The sequence below is a fragment of the Rhea pennata genome, chromosome 9 (genome assembly GCF_028389875.1).
Source record: "Rhea pennata isolate bPtePen1 chromosome 9, bPtePen1.pri, whole genome shotgun sequence".
Taxonomy (NCBI): domain Eukaryota; kingdom Metazoa; phylum Chordata; class Aves; order Rheiformes; family Rheidae; genus Rhea; species Rhea pennata.
In genome coordinates, this window is record NC_084671.1 from 26,353,015 (window position 1) to 26,370,307 (window position 17,293).

The window sequence follows — 17,293 nt, forward strand, 5'->3', positions numbered from 1 at the left end:
TGATGAGAATCAGCTTTTTTGGTGGCACTGAAGTGCCCAAAAGATGCATGTGAAAGGACCACCATGTGATGTTAAGCTGGGTCTTAGAAAGGTTCCCTTTTTACTTGACCTGGAGTATCATCTAGATATTAAGATTTTTCTTTCTCTTGCTGTTGAAGTCCCAGGCTGTGGCCATTGAGCCCTGCACGCGCACCCCACACCACTGTAGAGGGCCTTTCTGTGGACTCCATGTCACCACAGCAAGATTCCTTGAGGCTTAATGAGAGGGGTTCTCTGGTCAGAAGTCACAACTCACAATCCATGGCCATACATTTGCTTCATGTGTTAAGGAAGGTCTTGTGGGTAACTTGGAAAACTGGGAAAGATTCACCTCCTTCTTGCTGATCATTTTTACACTACCAATTATTTTGTGTATTCATTATAAATTATGTGCATTCTACAAATTTGTGTGTAAGGTGTCTCCTGAGTTTCAGGTGAGCCAAAAAAAATTAACCTTCTCAAAACAGAGTTCTCAAGTGCTGACACCGTCCTTTTCAAAAGCAGCTTTTGAAAACTGCTTATCTCCCCTCCCACCCCCATTTGGACAGCACAAGACTCTCTTGACAGATCCTACCCCTTCTTTCCTTGCTGCAGAAAGAGATCTTTGGGCATGGCTATCCCAGCTGAAAGCTTGTCACACGGGAAAGATCTCCACCAAGACCTGCAGTATGAGACCCAGGTGGAGTGATCTGAGTACATCTTCAATATTTCCCCTAGGCAATATTTCCATCCTTGAGACCTGCAGGTCTGTCCCAATGAAGTTCCATTCACAACTACGTCAAGCACCACGGAGGATTCCAACATAGCCTTCAATAGCTACTTTTCCCCAAAAAACATTCCAAGACACTTTATCAAGTAACCTGCAGAAGTTTCTGCTTCTCAGGACTCACTATAACCTGAAAGTACGTATGAACAATCACTCAATAGGGAAGAAAGTTACTATTAACTTTAAGTGTTTGTAGATGCGTAGTCGGTATGCACAGTTTATGTGTATATTTATAAGCTACCACGGTCACTTCTACTTTGAAATCCCTCTAGAAAAAATGGTTATTCTGGCACTAAGAGAACACAAGGGAATATTGCATACTTCTCCATTCATCCTGTACGTTGAACAAAATGGAGGATGGACATAAACATATCCATCCATACATCCCTTAAATGTTTCTGGCCTCACACGTTTTCACGTCAACAATGCATATGGAACATACAAAACCCAATACATTTCCAAGACCTTCCACACTTACTGAAACAACCTTTTCACTAAAGGAGAAAGAAAGCAGTTCAGCTAATATCCCTCTAATGTCACCAATAGTAGATAGAAAACAATAAAACAGAAGAAACTACTTAAATTTGAATGGAACACTAATTATCTTTATCTGTTAATTCAAGAGTGGTACTGTACCCAATATACGTTTTGTCATGCTCAAGTGCAGCAGTGCTAGTAACGCTACATTACAGCTCATCTGTCAGTATTGCTGTTCTGCAACACCTCTCCTCCTTCTCCACCAACTCTTTTAAGCAAAGACATTCAAATATATCAAAAGGTAGGAAGAGACACTGTGACACTGACGCATACCTAGGTTCTTTCTCCTCCTGGGCTCAAGACTTTACATACACTTTGGAAAAAAGAGTTTCTTTAGCATTGGGGTGACCTTAAATACTTTTACCAGCAGAAATACACAAGCAGAAGAGCTTTCCTAGAACACAATCTAAATTTGAGAGCACAGATTACCTTAACTTTTCCATTTCTCTACCTTCAAGACAGGCAGTAAAGCTCAAGAAGACTTAAGTTCACTCTCACGGTAAGTAGACAGCTGCTCAAGCAAAATCATGTAGTTTTACTAATATTTTTTGATTTGGGTTAAAGTGCATATTAAAATGCTACCTAAACAACCCACTTGCTATATCCAGAAGGACTTTCCCCTTTATAACCTACTGTTTTTTCTCCTGAGATGACAAACCTTGGGAATGAAAGAGCTGCATTTAAAAAAGGGGGATAATTTTTTTTTCTCCATACCAAGTTTCACTTTAAGCCCCTCTCGTGTTTCAACGCAGTGTGCTGCTGTTAGGACCCAAGATGGATGGATGAGAACGCCCCCACATAGAAATTTCCCATTGCTATTTTGCAGCATAATCTGAAAGAAAGACAGAGAGATCTCACATCACAGGAAATATGGCTCTCAAAAAATACACACTCTTCCTGGTTGCAAAATACACTAATGCCTCAGGCACCAAAGCATGTTACATTTATTGAAGTCAAAGCTTCTGCAGTGGGATAAAAGCACTATGAAGAAGATCTCTATGGAACATCTACAAAGGACTAAAGAGGGCTGGCTTTATCCAAATCAGCAAGGGATGATGTTGGTCATGGTGAGGAAGCACTCGGATACTTCAGAAACTTTGAAACCCTGAGCTCAAATGAGGGGATTATTCTTCTGTCCACTGCATGCCAGAAGACAGTATGTTGTCTCAGGCTGCAATTCTCATGTGATGGTGTAAAAGGGCCTTTTATGTCAAAGAGGAACTAGGCTCTGAGTATACACGCTCACTAGTTTCATGGCATGCTCGCTCTGTAAGTGCACCTCTTTCTGACATCCCAACTTGCTCTATGAAGCTATGGCACATTCTGCTGACTAAACCTGCTAACTTGAACTTATGACAGATAAGGTTTATAAGAACAGCTACAAACAGAAAGGGAGAGAAATTACCTTCCACTCCTACCTTAATGCTCTACAGTAGCTGCAGCATGTAGCAGGCTGCATGAGCTGCAGGGATGAAGTGGCCTCCCCAGCACAGAGTGACAGAATACGTGAGTTCATCACTGTCCCTTCTCTTGGCACTGTTGGCAAGGTAAAAAGCTTGGCAACAGTGACAAGCCCAGAGTCCTAACAGATGAGAAACTATTTCTCTGGTACTCTAACTTTCAAGTTACTCTTGGAAAATCTATGCCAAGGTAATCAGCTTTGTATGATGCTGTCACTGCTAATGCAGGAGCCTTTCTGGAATAGCTGGGCAGAGAGAGCTATTCTGGAAATACCTATTCTTTTCTCCTCACCTGCCAAGGGCTGTCTCCTCTTCTTCCTGGTTTCCCCTCAATGAGCCGAATATTGAATCCTCCTTTGGTTTCAACATGGTCCGCTTTCACTCTTCCACAAGGGAACTCCACTACAAGACATGCAGAGAAGTTAACTAGCAAAGACCAGATGACCTAACAAAAAACCTCTTCCAAAAGCTTTTCCCCTTCTCTCTAAACTAGGCTGTACTATTAGTGGCTTTGTGGAAGTCCTTTGCTGCTTTGCGGAGGAGGTAGTTTCCTGATCCACCTATATGGCTCAGTGAGGTAAGCAGAGGCACAGGTTGGATTCTTAATGGCCATGAAGTGGGCATGGAGCTGGAAAATGCTGGTACAGAGCTACTCTCTATGCAGTGGGTGCTTTGAAAATTATTAGGAATTATTCGGTAAAAGACTCTTATTTCACACTTGAATAATCCTCCATCAAATCTGGACTACAAACATCCTCTTCTTACCAACAGGCTTGCACATGGTATGGTTGCTCATCAAGCGATACCCAGACGCGCAGCTGCAGTGGCGGCACTGGTTGGCAGGGTCATCCCTACAGAAGTGCTCACATCCTCCATTGTCGATAGAACAGTTGGTGTATTTGACCTCTGGGGAAAAAAAAAGAGGAACAGCAAGAGAGACTTGAGAAGCTGGAAAGCTGAAGAGTCACAGGAGGGTAAAGCTGCAAAATGACGTGAGGGTCTGAGACAGCAAACAGGTCTAGAATAAGGCAGTGGGGAGATGGAGAACCGAGAGATTACTGTCAGGGCATGCACAGACTGAAGACTGAAAATATTCTTCGTCAGTGTGAGTCAGACACCAGCATGTGTCACTGCTCATCACTGAGTGTACTAGCCAGCTTTACCCGGAGGAAGAAATCATCACAGTGTGACAATCAGATCTTTGCAGCAGATTGTTTTTAATCCTGTATTGTAAAAAGACCCCTCACCATCATCCATCGTACTGACACATCTAAAGCTACTGAAAATCCTGTTTTACTGAATTATTTCCAGTATTTCTGTAAAACTTAGATGTCTCAAATCTCCCAACTTTCCCCATGGCAACACAAAATTCATTTTGCTTTCAATAAGCACAAATAATCCTTTTACCAAGTCAGGAAGTAACACAGAAATCACATCAGAAATGAAAGCAAGTATACTGTGCAATGCCAAAATGTTGATCTCCATACTCTGAGATCCCTATCACTAATAATGTTATCTATACAGTGGATTAAAGACAGCCTTACCATAATTGCACAAAGCTCCCTCCCATCCTTTGTTACAGATGCAAGAAAATTTTCCAATATTGTCCTTGCAGACACCATTGGAACAAGGCTGTGGGACACACTGATCTCCATCTGAAAGAGAGGCAGGAAAACCCAGAGCCTGAATCCTAGTATCCTCAGATTCAGGAGCCTCAGAGATCAAACATCAGCACCAGCAGATCCTCCCAAAATTGTGCACCAGAGTTTCCGCCACCAAATGGTGATAACTCTGCGGTGCTGACCCAGAGACAAGGGTGCTTGTTTGGGTTCTGAAGCACAGCTGTGGAGTGCACGGAGCAGGCAGAAGGGAAAGAAAGAGCAGAACGAGGCAGGGCAAAGGCAGGTTGCTGGGGGACTGAAGAGCAAAGGTGGGGCTTTGCTCTGGACCCTACCAGGCAGGATTAGAGTATCAGTGATCACTTTTGACCAGTGGCTTAGCTCCAAGGAGATGACTGATGATAGGCACAGAGGTACTTGAAGCTTTTCCTGAAGGTTGTGTATAAAATGGGACAGAAAGACTGTCTGCGTACCGCATACAAGAAAGAAGAATTTGAATCAGTATGTGGTACCTAACAGCAGAAATGCAGAACACTAGTTACACAGGAGGAAACACAGAGATGATTAGGAAAGTCTTTTTTACTTACCTACATATTTGCTCCAAAAATCTAGCTGTGGAGAAATAAAGCTTACATTAAGACTAGAAGTAGACTTTTCACAAGCAAGGGATTTGAAATGTATCACGGTCTTGGTCAACAAAGCACAGCACTTTGGTCAATAGGATCGGTGTCATTTTTCTTGACAGTCTTGTGACAGGCACTACAAACCAACAAACTGGCCAGTACTCAGGTTCATGTGTCACAGCCACCTCCTGCGTAGCACCAATCCCTCCTGCCATGCTTGCAGACTCACCAGCACCACTCCCCTGAATTCTCTCTGAGACTCCCTGTTTCCTTGACACTTTACCAGGTAAATCACCCGTACTGTCAAGTGCAGTTACATTTATTTACAGTTAGGCAAAACATGGGGATTGTGAAGGCAGTGAAAGAAGTCTCAGTCTGAGGGATAGCAAAGATGGGTTAGTCCTATGCAGCAAGCCTGCTGTATTTAATGCAATAATAAGGCACTAAGAAAAAGCCCAAGCTAACATGTCAGCCAAAGGTGGAAAGGTGCAGGAACCAGTGATTTGTAAGATAAATGTAGCATCTGATTGAAAAGGTGATGTTTGGAGAAGGAGAGAAGAGCTAGTAAGGTGCAGAAATGTTTGTCAGGTACAGGTAGGAGACTGGGGAGATGCACTGAAAGGCAGTCAGAGTTGGGGAACAGACAAGAGGCAAGGACTGAAAAACTCTGTGGTAGCAAGAATAGCCAATGGGGTCAAGCAGGGATTGGGATTACCTGGCTTGGACCTGAATCTCATGGTTGGGTCAGGTAGGGCATGCATGAGCAATCGAGTGCTATGGCTCAAAGAACAAGCGGTAACTTAATCTTTCTAACATAATGACTTTCAAAAACATGCCTATACCTTAGGAATCAGGAGAGATGCACACTCAGTGCTGATAGCGAGCTCTCCTATGCCCAGGAGTGCAACACTTTAAGAAAACAAACGATTGGTTAAGTGTCACGTTAATCCTTACAAAAACAACTTACTGTTGCTTCTCTGGTTTCAAATATCTCACTGGCCTCCTCGAAGTCACAGTGTTCTTCATTGCACTCACGTTCCACAGAGCCTGGCTTGAGCTCTTCCAAAAAAGAGTTTGCCCGCTTCTGGATTTTCAGGACTTGGTTTGCATCTCTGTCGCTGTAAAATACTGGAAGCAAAAACATGAGAGCACAAGCAGGGAATCCTTGGAAGTGCTGTGCACAGGCTGATGCTGTGTGTGTGATGCTGTTGGACCTTTCTCTGAGTGAGCACAGTATCACCTTGAGTAACTTGCTGCCTGTTTTTCAGCAATGCCAAGCCCCAAGAGGAGTACTGCTGAAATGAGGTGTGAGATGTTTCAGAGCCTCCTCAGTCATGCAAAGTGTGACAATCAGTCAATGCACTGAAAATACTGGGTGGAAAGGCTGGCCTGCTCCAGAGTTACCACAGAGAAGTCACAGTTGATACAGACGGAATAAAAGAATTTGAAAAGTAGGTAGTGATTGGCTTTACAATGGCAATTTGAATTGTTGCTAATAAAATCCTCTGGGCTCTATACAATTGCCACAGCACAGTATCCCAAAGGCTAGGGGCTCTATGCTATGTCCATGTGCATTTCTCCCTAAATAGGTACTACAAGACTCCTAATGCACACTCCTGCCCTGTGCCCAGCATGGCACCTTGGAATTGGTAAGTAGTGTTAAAGGTATTACTGCTTCGTGGCACCTGTCTGTGTGTGGGTCTGCTCCAGCAATGGGTCTGAGGTTCACTCCTGCCAAGGGGCTGCCAATGAGCTCTGCAGAGCACCCACTGTCCCTCAGAGCTGCTCACTGCCAGGCACATCACCTGGACCTGCTGACTGCCCCTTGCCAAAAGCCACGAAGATCTGTGTATTGCAGGGTCTGGCATCAAGAGCAGGGTTTACGGTTAGAGAGAGGGAAGGACCCAACAGCCAAGGCAGGTGAGCTGCAAAGGCAGGCTCCTCAGACTCTGTTTCCAGCTGTGTTCTCAGGAAGGCTACGACTGCTCACAAACATATTTCTCTGCATGTGACATTTCAGACAGCAATTCATTTCAGCTCAGGGCTTGCTTGCTTTTTTGGCTGGAACACTTGTAGAGCCCGCTAAAAACGTCATGATCCTCCCCGAAGAATGCTATTAGCAGTGCAGTAGGCCTTCTCCAGCACACTGAGAGAGCTTGCTCTAAAAAACAGAAGCTGTCAGTGCTCTGTGTTGCAGGAGCAAGCCTGAGCCACTGCTTCACGACACTCTTGCTCAGACAGCTCACAGTGCTCAAAAAGGCAAGGTCCAGGCAGCCATGGTGGCTCACCACCCTGCCTGGGAACCTCTTCGAGTGAAGAATTCAAACTCTAACGGGAATGATCCAGCCACACACTGTCACTGACAACAAAACAAATGCAATGGCAGTAATTGGAAGAGGGTGAAGGATATCTCTAAAATGAGCAACTTACTTGAGGCACCATACACTTGTGAAGAGCAGGCTGCCAGCAGCACCCCTACAGTGACGAGCTTCCACATACTGCAGCAGGAATCACCTAAGGAAGAAAAGGCAGGCATGAAAGTGAACACCCTGCTGGGAGAAAGTTTCTATTAACACAGGTCAGCTAGTTCCTTCACTTATTTTTTCCCACAGAGCAGCTCCCTGGCTGAATGCTGATGTGCCTTGACTTTCTCCCTGATTTTAGCTCCAAAGCAGCTGCTCATTAGAGACTCTCCAGCCTGGTCTGCCGTTCCCTTTATCACAACAGCAGCTCTGCCAGAACATTTCTTGTCTGCCCCAACACCTCCCCTTATCCCTAGACATCTTTGACAAGCTTTATGCATCATTAATTACATTTGCACTTTGAAATCCTGAAGGATACAATACTTTTGAAGCACTTACTGCTTTATTCAGTGTGAGTCAGTGTGATCTGTTCTTCCACCATGAGCTCTGCTGGAAGTTAGTTAATCCGTAACTTCAGATATTTACTCTCTGGAGTGACATGAAGCGCTTTCCTTTTAGTCATTAAGCAAACAGTGTGCAGGGGGAGCCTGACAATCACTTGCATGTAGGAGAAAAGCGAAACAGTGGAGGCATCCACTCTGCCGTTTTCCAGATCTGCTTTTTTGCTTTTGATTCTCTAACAAATAGTAATGGTTATACTTTTAAGTATACTTACACACCTGTAGAAGGTGTGTAAGTATAATCACATCAGTGCTGAGGTCTCTGAGACCCCACCACCTTCTCACAGCACTCAGTCACCCCCAAAGGAGCGCAACTTGCTATTTTTAATAGTCCTCCCACCATACCTTTTCCTTAAAGTTTCCACAACAAAACAACCAAGGCAACTAGGCCCCTCTCCATGCACATGTGCAATGGTTGGTATCCTGGCACCCCCATTAGCACCTCGGGTGAGGAGGCAGGGCAAGGAGCCTGTACCAATGCACTGCAGCTTCTGATGTTCTGAACTAGATCACATTAACCCAAGATGTTCAATATGAATTTGGAATAATAAAAATTTTAGAGGGAAAAAATGCAATGTTTCAGAAATTTTCATACCTCAGAAATGGCACAAATCAGTGTGTTCCCCTTCTTTGAAGGCAGCTCTTATAGCAGCATATCTGTGAGCTGTACAGTGCCTGACTCCAAGCAAGTTACCTGGGCAACAGTGCATCCACCGGGGTCCCTCACTGGAAAGAGCGCTGCCCTGGCATCAGGAAAGGGATCTCAGCTCAGATTCAGTGGCACTGCTGAGGAGAGCTCTGTTGTGCGGAACTTTTATTTTTCCCTCCTTACCAGCTTGGCTGTGGACTTTCACAAAAACAAGTTTTCCTTACACACAAAGTTTATGTTTCAAAATTTAGCCATTCTGGACTTGTGTAAAAGAGCAGCAGCATCTAAAATAAAATTACAGTTGGGGAATGCATGTGTGTGTACTGTGAAGCTTTACTGACACACTCTTTTCCCTCAATTCAGCCATTCAATAGCAAACTTTCAGGTAGGATTAATGAATAGCATATTTTTGCTGAAAATAAAGAAAAGCTTATGAAACGGGTTCAAAGACAGCAATTGCAAACTAGGAAATTTAAAAAGAAACAAGTGTGTTATCATTTCTTTCACCTATTAAACATAAAATATTTGTAGCTGGCTTTGTTGTCTAGAAATAGTGCTATGCTACCACTTGTCTTTGAATACACTTTTGTTCCTGGGCCTGGGTGTAGGTTGGAAATTCAGGACAAGCACATCAATGGCCAGCCTGAAATGGTTACGAACCAACGGGTCAGCCTCCTAAGAAGCCGTGGTGTCTTTTGAAAAACTACACTAACATTCAGGAAGAAGCAACCGAGTTCTTCATCAGTCCTTGCATTTTGGGGACCGCTAAATTCCTTGTTTCTCTTGCTATCACTGTGCAGAAATATGCACTAAAAAGCCAACATTTGTGTTCTCACATAAACGTATGACTCTAGGAGCAGGGGATTCAAGAAAAGATATGCCACGATACTTGCAGATCTGTGCAAAGATCTACCAAATCTTGCATGCCAGGGAACAGAATTAATCTAAATCATTACAGTGTTGGGCTCACCACTTTCTAAGTTCACCTTTATTAAAAATTTTTTCTGAGGATGGAAGAGGAAGGTAAAAAGGAGCAAACTGAGAAAGTTCATGAGATCGGCAAGAGAGAGGAGGCTCCAACCCATTTTAATGAACACTGTAAAGAGTTGTGATTTGCACGGTATTAGGAACAGGCACTGATAATCAAAGGAAAGCATCTCTGTAAAGTAAAAGGAGGATCACAGAGCTTTCAAATTTCACAGCTTAAAAATATCTCTCCTTACAACCTGCCCTGCAAAGAGCATACCGGATTGTGGTTTATTTTTCTCACTTCCCCTGCATATAAAAAAGCTAAAAGCTTTGTCTTCTTCCTCTTCCTACAGGAAGCCTTCTGGAAACATCTCAAAAGTGCTCTCAGCCTTTAGCTTCATAGCCAGCAGTGCTGAATCATTCCTCTCAAACTCTTCCAAATCTAAATCATAATTTCAAATGTATTTTTCCAGAAATTAAATTAAAAACTTCAACTCCTCTTGTCAGTCAGTGCAGACCTACTTGTTTATACAAAGCCGCCCCCTTCCCTGCTCCCTGAGGAAAACCACAGGCCACACAGAGGGGTATTTTACCCCGAAGCCAACAAAAGTGCTACATCATTTAGGTCATGTGCAAATTCATCCACTTGTTCTTTTCTTGTTAAGACTTACTACCTTAAAGGGCATTTGAGAGGTCAGCCAAATGGTTGAACTCTTCAGGCAGAAGTCGCTAGAGAACTGCAATGTATTTTTGAGTTATTATTAAGACAGATATTATTAAGACAGATATTATTAAGACACAGTCTCACTTTTCACGGCCTCAGAAACTCCTTGCTCTGCCCACAGGGGAACCGCACCTCCCCAGTCGCCCACGGCCCTGCTGGTGGCTGCACGGCTATGCGTCCCGGAAGGGCACGCCACCATGGCGCAGGGAATTTGCCTTCTGACTCTGACGCTGCCTTACAGGGGGGATGACAAAGTTCCTCCTCAACCTGTTCATTTCCAGTGCTGCACATCCCATAGGAGCGGCTCTCCTCGGCTGCTCGACTCTCCTGATGTTTTATGCTGGATTAAAAACAAACCGCACAAGACCACCCCCCAGCACAGAAGATGAAAAGCAGCAGACACACTCAGCAGACACATTAACAAACAAGACAAAAAGGCCCCCTCATTGCTGCTTGACAGCCTTTGCGGTCCATCTCCCTTCCAACCTCTTCACCCCTGCGAGTCCCATTAGATGAATCAGAGCAAGACTGCAGCACTGAGCAGTAGCTCTGATATCCCAGCAATGAGATACTGAGTGGGGCAGAGAGCTTCTTGCTACTGGCTTTTGCCACCTGAATGAATAAAGTCCAAAATTTAACTTATTACCTGCATCAGAGGAGTAAACAGATCTTCTTCCTGCTGTTTCTTTCTTTGCTAGTTTTTAGTAGCGCTACTTATTGCACTGTGGGTGTGAGTGAGCAGAGGTAACTTTTCTTTCCTCCTCGTTATTAAGATAACTAACATTTTGATGAAGACTTCTACCACTTCTGATCACAACCTGATCTGCAGCCTGCTCAGCCAAACATCTCCCAATCTTTCAGTTTCAAGTCTGCAGGTGTCGTATTACAGCAGTCGACTTCTATCTTATTGGAAAATCCATTTCTCCCATGTTTTTGTAAACACGCTTTCACTTCTTCCAGTTGCTGTATGTATTATCTTCAACAAATTCGAAAGCACAGAGGCCCATGCAGTCAAACGGCAGCAGAGAAACAGCGGCTCCTCTCACTGCAGAGCACGGCACCACTGCAACCAGAAGATACCGTCACGCCACACAGCCTGACAAGAGGTCGACGGGCACGTGGGAATTGCCCATAAGGAGAAAGCAGAACTAACAAATACCCTGCTAAATTTCTGAGGGGCATCTTCTTCCCATCTGCCTGTAGTCTGCAGACAGCAGAGCTATCACCAGAATGAGCAGCAGTAAAACCGTCACTGGCAAAGCATCTCATTTCCTGCAGAGATACAGCTAATAAAAAAAATGAACGATACGATGTTTTCTACTCCAAGCTAATTAAACCAATGCGAAGTACTCCAAAATTAATCTGCAGCTGTGTTTACCATTTCACTTCCTCAACAAAGCCCTTTCTAAGTCACGGCTCTGAACTTCTGATGCAACTCAGATGAAGCCATTTTATCACAGCACAGGTTTATTGGCTGGTTCCCCCCAGCTGGGCACTGCAGCCTGCTCACACAATGAAATCAGTGACAGGGAATCTTTACTGGAAGCTCAGAAACATGTTTACTTTATATACAAGAAAAATGTATTTACAACAATCAACAGTAAACTATGTACAAAAAATACAAGAGACATTTCCATGGTAATCACTGTATAAATTAACATAATAAATAGGAGGGAAGCAGGTCCCATTTTTAAGGCACAAAACCTTCTTCCCAAGACTGTACAGGGATTCAAATGCTTCCCTATGCTTTTGACAGGATCACAGGAATGGCGGGGACACCCCTGAGGAACAACAGTTGGTGGACGACGATACAGACATGCAGTTGCTGCTGACAGCTGTAGAAAAACATCATTTTTCATCCTTTCCTTTTTTCTTTTTACAGTACACACATCTTAAGATACAAAATATTTAGTGTAAACAGTCCTTTTTTCCAAAATCACATAGATAGTATGCACAGCTTTAAATAATACTAAAACAAGGAGCAGAGCTTTCCGTACGACTTGGCTGCAGAAGCAGTTCCCGGAGGGGTGCTGGAGGCCTCGGCAGGGCTGGGGCTGCGCGGCACCCGGCACCCCCGCGGCCCGGCACGACGTCGCGCCCTGAGCGGCACAGCTCCCCTCCGCTGTGGGGGGCCGGCCCGGGCCGCAGCCAGCCTCCCTCTTGCCTCCAGCACGTGCCACCCCGCCGAACCAAACCAGCCTAACGCGGGGTAAGCTACTGCCCGCAATCTGCCATTAAAGGCGAATTTCCAGAGTAGGGCCAGAGTGGAGGATAACATAGTGAAAACTATTCCTAGCAGAGGAAACTGTACGCCCAGCTCACTGCAGAAAACTGCCCCGCTTCTTCCAAATCGCTGCCAAGGGTGATTAAACAGAAGGTGGCCCAAGGCCTTCACAGGAGTAGCGTATTTTGAAAGACCAAACACGTACACAATGTGTGCAGTTCTAGCTTCTCTCAAGCTGGTGTCTTACCTGAGATTGCAGGAGAGTCTCCATTTTTTGGCAAAGCAGCAAAAGACTTTTTACTGTCCAATTAGTTTTCTTGCGTCTCTCCCACAACGAGCTATCAGAAGTGCAACCCAGAGTAACGTAGCCAGAAGCTTAACCTGGCTCCCTGCTTTGCAGATAGCTCTGACATTTGACAAAAATAAAATCTGTGCAACAGAAATCTGTATTCTTTCCAGTGAGACACACAGAGCTATGACCCTTTAAGCTATAAACCTTCATAGATTCAAAGGCACTCAGGTTAAATATAGATCCCACTTTCTAGCTCTTAAAAGAAGGTAGAACTTTCCCCTCTCGCCTTCGGTAAGTGATAGATATACTGGCTATGAATGTTTTGATAAAATGTGCACACACAGAAGAAAGGATCTGAACACAGCAACAAGGCAGATTATAAAGGAAACAAAGATTGATCTGTGCAGAAATCATCACCTACAGCAGATGGCTAATGACCTTCAGTCCTCCTCAGATATGGCATGGATTAAGGAACATCTGAATGTAAGAGCTCTTTGGATTCCCCTGCCCCCTGGAGTCAGAAGAGCTCCAAGAGAGGAGCTGTTTCTAACGAGGCTAGAATTAAATTCCTCAGGAATAAGCAAGCAAGGTAAGTGCATATTGGTTTTGCACATTTAGTCATGAGGTTCCTGGGAGAAGCATCGCAGCAAGAACGGTGTTTCCTTTGCAGTGTAAAGGATCACACACCGATCTTGCCCCTTCTCCAGAGCTGTCCCCAGCCTCATGCTGCCGGGTGGACACACACGTGCACCCTACCCGCACATGCTCCTCAGTCAGGGAGCAGCTCCTTGTCCCCAGCGAGGGTGGCTATGGCCTGGAGCTCTCCTTAGCAGAGGTTTCTCCTCATTCTCAAGCAGACACTGATCAGCATCTCAACAAATACATGGGAAAATACTCTCTGTCTATGATTCTTACTTGCTTAATCCCCCATGAACTCAACACAGAGAGGGGGGTCTGCACTGGTAAAGAAAAACAAATATGGCTACAGAAGCAGTCGCTAAGGTATAGATAAGAAGGAACAAACTTGGGGCAAAGCTGAACATTTTTCTTGCTCACTCCCCACAGTATTTATACCAGAATATTTGCTAGACAAATCAAACACATTAGTCTTCTGTCAACTTCTCATGAGCAAACCCTGACAGTTGTTAGGCTAAGAAGACAGGCATAAATGAATGGCAACTAGTTAAAAACAGATAGGGAGAACCAGAATAATCCTTGGAGGAATCTTCAAGGATGCAAGAGAGTTTGCCAAGGATGAAACAAGCCCCCATAATCTTCAAAAGCAGAGAAGTTTTTACACAAAATACCTTGACTGTTTTTATACTACAGAGCTGATGTCAACTTGGTAAAATCCTTTCAAATAAAAGAGAAAAAAGATGTCTTCAAGAAACTAACTTCTATGCCACTGTATACACGGCCATTTCTTTGTCTGCATGTGCAGCCAGACAAGTGCCACTGTATAACAGTCATAAAAAAATAAATACATACAAAACTACAAAGTAATTAAACACTCCTGCTGTCTCTCCAAGTTTTACAGCACTGAAAGCTCTTGAACTCCCTCTGCAATGATAAATATGGCAACATAATTATGTATTTGCTGGTCTTTGGGCTTTAACAGTCACCCAACTCGGGTCAGGCAATACAGTGGAAATTTGAAGGCCATCTAGGAACTCTGATTTGGAGGCACTGATTTTTCCACACTCCACTTTTGGTGGCACCAAAAGCTATTTACCAACATACACCAGTTTTCATCATGATGCTCATCTGCTCTAACAATCCTCCTTCCCTCAGTGCTCTTGCAGGAGCCCTGACATTCCCCAAGAGCTTGACGTCTCTCATGGAGTCCAACCCAGGATGACTGAGGCACCCTGATTTTTTGGCATCCACCTTGGAGTAAAGGAGCAAGGCAGCAAGAGAAAGAGGGGCAAGAGAGAAAAGCAGCAAGAACCAATACAGGTGAAAAGATGCAGTAACATGGATAGATTGTATCATTTGTCCCAAAAGTAATTTTATGCACTACAAGTTGAAGCACAGCAACAGCCCTGTTGTCTATGTCCATGATGACGGCGCAAAACGGACAGTAAGCCACTCCTGGCCATTGCCAGTCATGCTGCATCCCTCCATCAAGGCAGAGAGAGTTGTTCTGTATCTCATTTCATTACTTTACACTTCTTGTATGGCCCAAACAGCGAGGTAATGTTCCTCTCCCTTTCACGTGGTCTCCTGAAGATGAATTCAAAAGGGGGAATGTCAGAGCTGATTTCCTGTAACCTTTTGGCTCTCCAGAATTTTGTCCTTTCTCATCATCAAGAATTTCTGAACAATTGTTTGTAATGCCTGAAAACCTAGAGGTTGTACCATTGCCACTGGCTGAAAGAGGGGAGAGCCAGGCCCAGCGGAAGACAGCATGCTGGTGCAAAAGGCTATTTTAACCACATGCATTGTTTGTTGCAAGGCATAAGTGAGTGAGAACCACTGGCTATTCACCGGCAAGAGGAGCTCTGCACTGCCTTTGAATTTCTGATGCAATCACATGCAATCACAGGTGCATTAAGGAGAGGATTACGGTAAGACACAAGGACAATCTTTGTCCCATTTAAATGCTCTAAGATACAGGTGTGACACACAGATGAGTGGGAAAGTTTGGGGTCTGAAAAGACTGCCAGATGCTCCCGAACTAAGACTGGCCAATATATCTTTTGCACTGAATAATTTTACTGTGATGAAATTATCCAGTAAAGGTAGCTGTGTTGCAATTCTCAGGAGTCCTGCACTGTCACTGGAACCAGAACTTCCCACACACAAGGACGTGGTTCTTCAAACAAGTGAGTTCTCTAGGAGGCTCCACGGGTGTGCAGATAAGGTGCCTCTCACTGGATGCAGCTGTACCCCACAGGAAAAAAAAGGTAGCACCACGCTTAGTTGATATGAACTCTGAACAGCTAGTTTGGCTGTTCAGTAGACACAATTGTGGGCACATCTGCTCTGTGAGCAGACTGTGACTGCTGTGCAGTTAGGGGGAATGGTAGACACAGGCTGTGAAAACAGAGGCTAAACCTCGCTGGCAGGAGTATTCCGGCTCAGCTCCTTGATCCCGTGCAGTATCCTCTTCATGTGACCCACTTTGGTCACACCCAGATCCTGCAAGAAAATAGAAAATCTTACCTTAGGAGAAAGGGGGGAAAATAATTTCCAAGTCGCCAAGCAGTAGTTACAAACTAGTCACCTAGTTACAAAGAGAAGAGGAACCAATCAGAAAGATAATAAATCTGATGGTTATATATGGAACCTCAAACCATGTATCAAAAATCTGTCAGAGTATGACAGAGCAATGAACAGTCACATGAGGAGGAAGTACAAAGTAATGGCAAGGAACAACTGCAGACCGTCAGCCAGAAACGCAAATTGCTTTGACTGGTAAAGGCCAAAGCACAAGAACAGAAAGAACAAAGATCACAGGGACTGAAGCTGGTAGCCAAACACATGCAGAACACAGTCTGTCATTGGTCACATCAATGAACGTGAACACTTGGGTACCATGCAACAAAACACACGCTGTAGCTGGATAGCATGCAGAGGAATCAGCTACACAGATTACAGTGAAATGCAGAACAGGAAGCTGGTCTAAGTCACAAATGAAGATCCAAGGGAGATTCAATGAATGCCACGCACTGAGACCAAATATTTCTCTTTCTACTACGTGCAAATCACCAGAATGACCATAAGTTCTTGTACATGCAAAGAACCACCATTTTTAACCTTCCTCTGCAGAGAGAGCATCTCCTGATGAGGCGATGAAAAGCTGAGCTATATGGTTACTATTTCAAAAGATTCTCTCCATCTGACGGCCTCATCTAAGACCATGACCGTTTTTTCTTGTAACAAAGAAGTGCAATGATCTTTTTGTCCAATGACTACAACACAAGATGCACACTGCATTTCTCCAAAGATGGTACAGGAGCTGAGAAGTTGAAAACTTCCATTCCATCATTCAAGTTGGAGCCTCTCGGGAGCACTAGCTACAGTCTGTGTGCTGGACTGTATTACAAGTACAGGAACCTGCGGCTAAGCTGAGAGTCAGTCTCTGAACTAGCTATTCTACCTCCTTGCTATTAAACATTAGGTGACATGAAATGGTGAGAAAATAAAATGAGGCTGCAATGAACCCACTCATCTTGCCAAGGCATGTAGAATGAACAGTGGCAGACCATTTCCAAGCACATTCAGCACAGAAGGTCATGCAGACACAGCTGGCTATTTCTGATGAGCTGATCATGAAAGTACCTTGAGGTCCCTCCGTTCGAGGTGCAGGAGCTCAGAGCCCCGGACGTCATGCCGGATGAAGATATCCTTATACTCACAAAGACTGAGATGCTCAAGCCAGGCCGCAACCTCCTCCGTTCCCCATAGGTGAACTGTTAGAGACGGAAAAGCAGGAGTGCATTGAGTACCCAGAATCCCAGAAGCC

At 44.4% G+C, this 17,293-nt stretch overlaps 2 protein-coding genes across 6 annotated transcripts in view; both read right to left on the reverse strand.

The window, feature by feature from the left end:
- Positions 1 to 8,172, reverse strand: part of PROC (protein C, inactivator of coagulation factors Va and VIIIa) — a 32,116-nt gene extending 23,944 nt beyond the window's left edge. The window contains exons 1-7 of one of the 2 annotated variants that reach the window (XM_062582645.1): positions 7,475 to 8,172; positions 6,012 to 6,172; positions 5,009 to 5,033; positions 4,347 to 4,457; positions 3,568 to 3,708; positions 3,095 to 3,204; positions 2,057 to 2,174 (exon numbers count right to left, since the gene is read on the reverse strand). In XM_062582645.1, the coding sequence (XP_062438629.1) occupies positions 2,057 to 2,174; positions 3,095 to 3,204; positions 3,568 to 3,708; positions 4,347 to 4,457; positions 5,009 to 5,033; positions 6,012 to 6,172; positions 7,475 to 7,580 (772 nt within the window). In that variant the 5' untranslated portion in view covers positions 7,581 to 8,172. Of the gene's footprint in view, positions 1 to 2,056; positions 2,175 to 3,094; positions 3,205 to 3,567; positions 3,709 to 4,346; positions 4,458 to 5,008; positions 5,034 to 6,011; positions 6,173 to 7,474 lie in introns of those variants that run through there. The other variant, XM_062582644.1, reaches the window with a different exon arrangement.
- A 136-nt stretch (positions 8,173 to 8,308) lies between these two features.
- Positions 8,309 to 17,293, reverse strand: part of DGKD (diacylglycerol kinase delta) — a 66,614-nt gene continuing 57,629 nt past the window's right edge. For 3 of the 4 annotated variants that reach the window (XM_062583266.1, XM_062583268.1, XM_062583269.1), the window contains 4 exons: positions 17,110 to 17,240; positions 11,469 to 15,966; positions 10,956 to 11,372; positions 8,309 to 8,814 (listed from right to left, as the gene is read on the reverse strand). In XM_062583266.1, coding sequence (XP_062439250.1) covers positions 15,877 to 15,966; positions 17,110 to 17,240 — 221 coding nt within the window. In that variant the 3' untranslated portion in view covers positions 8,309 to 8,814; positions 10,956 to 11,372; positions 11,469 to 15,876. The remainder of the gene's footprint in view (positions 8,815 to 10,955; positions 11,373 to 11,468; positions 15,967 to 17,109; positions 17,241 to 17,293) is intronic. The other variant, XM_062583267.1, reaches the window with a different exon arrangement.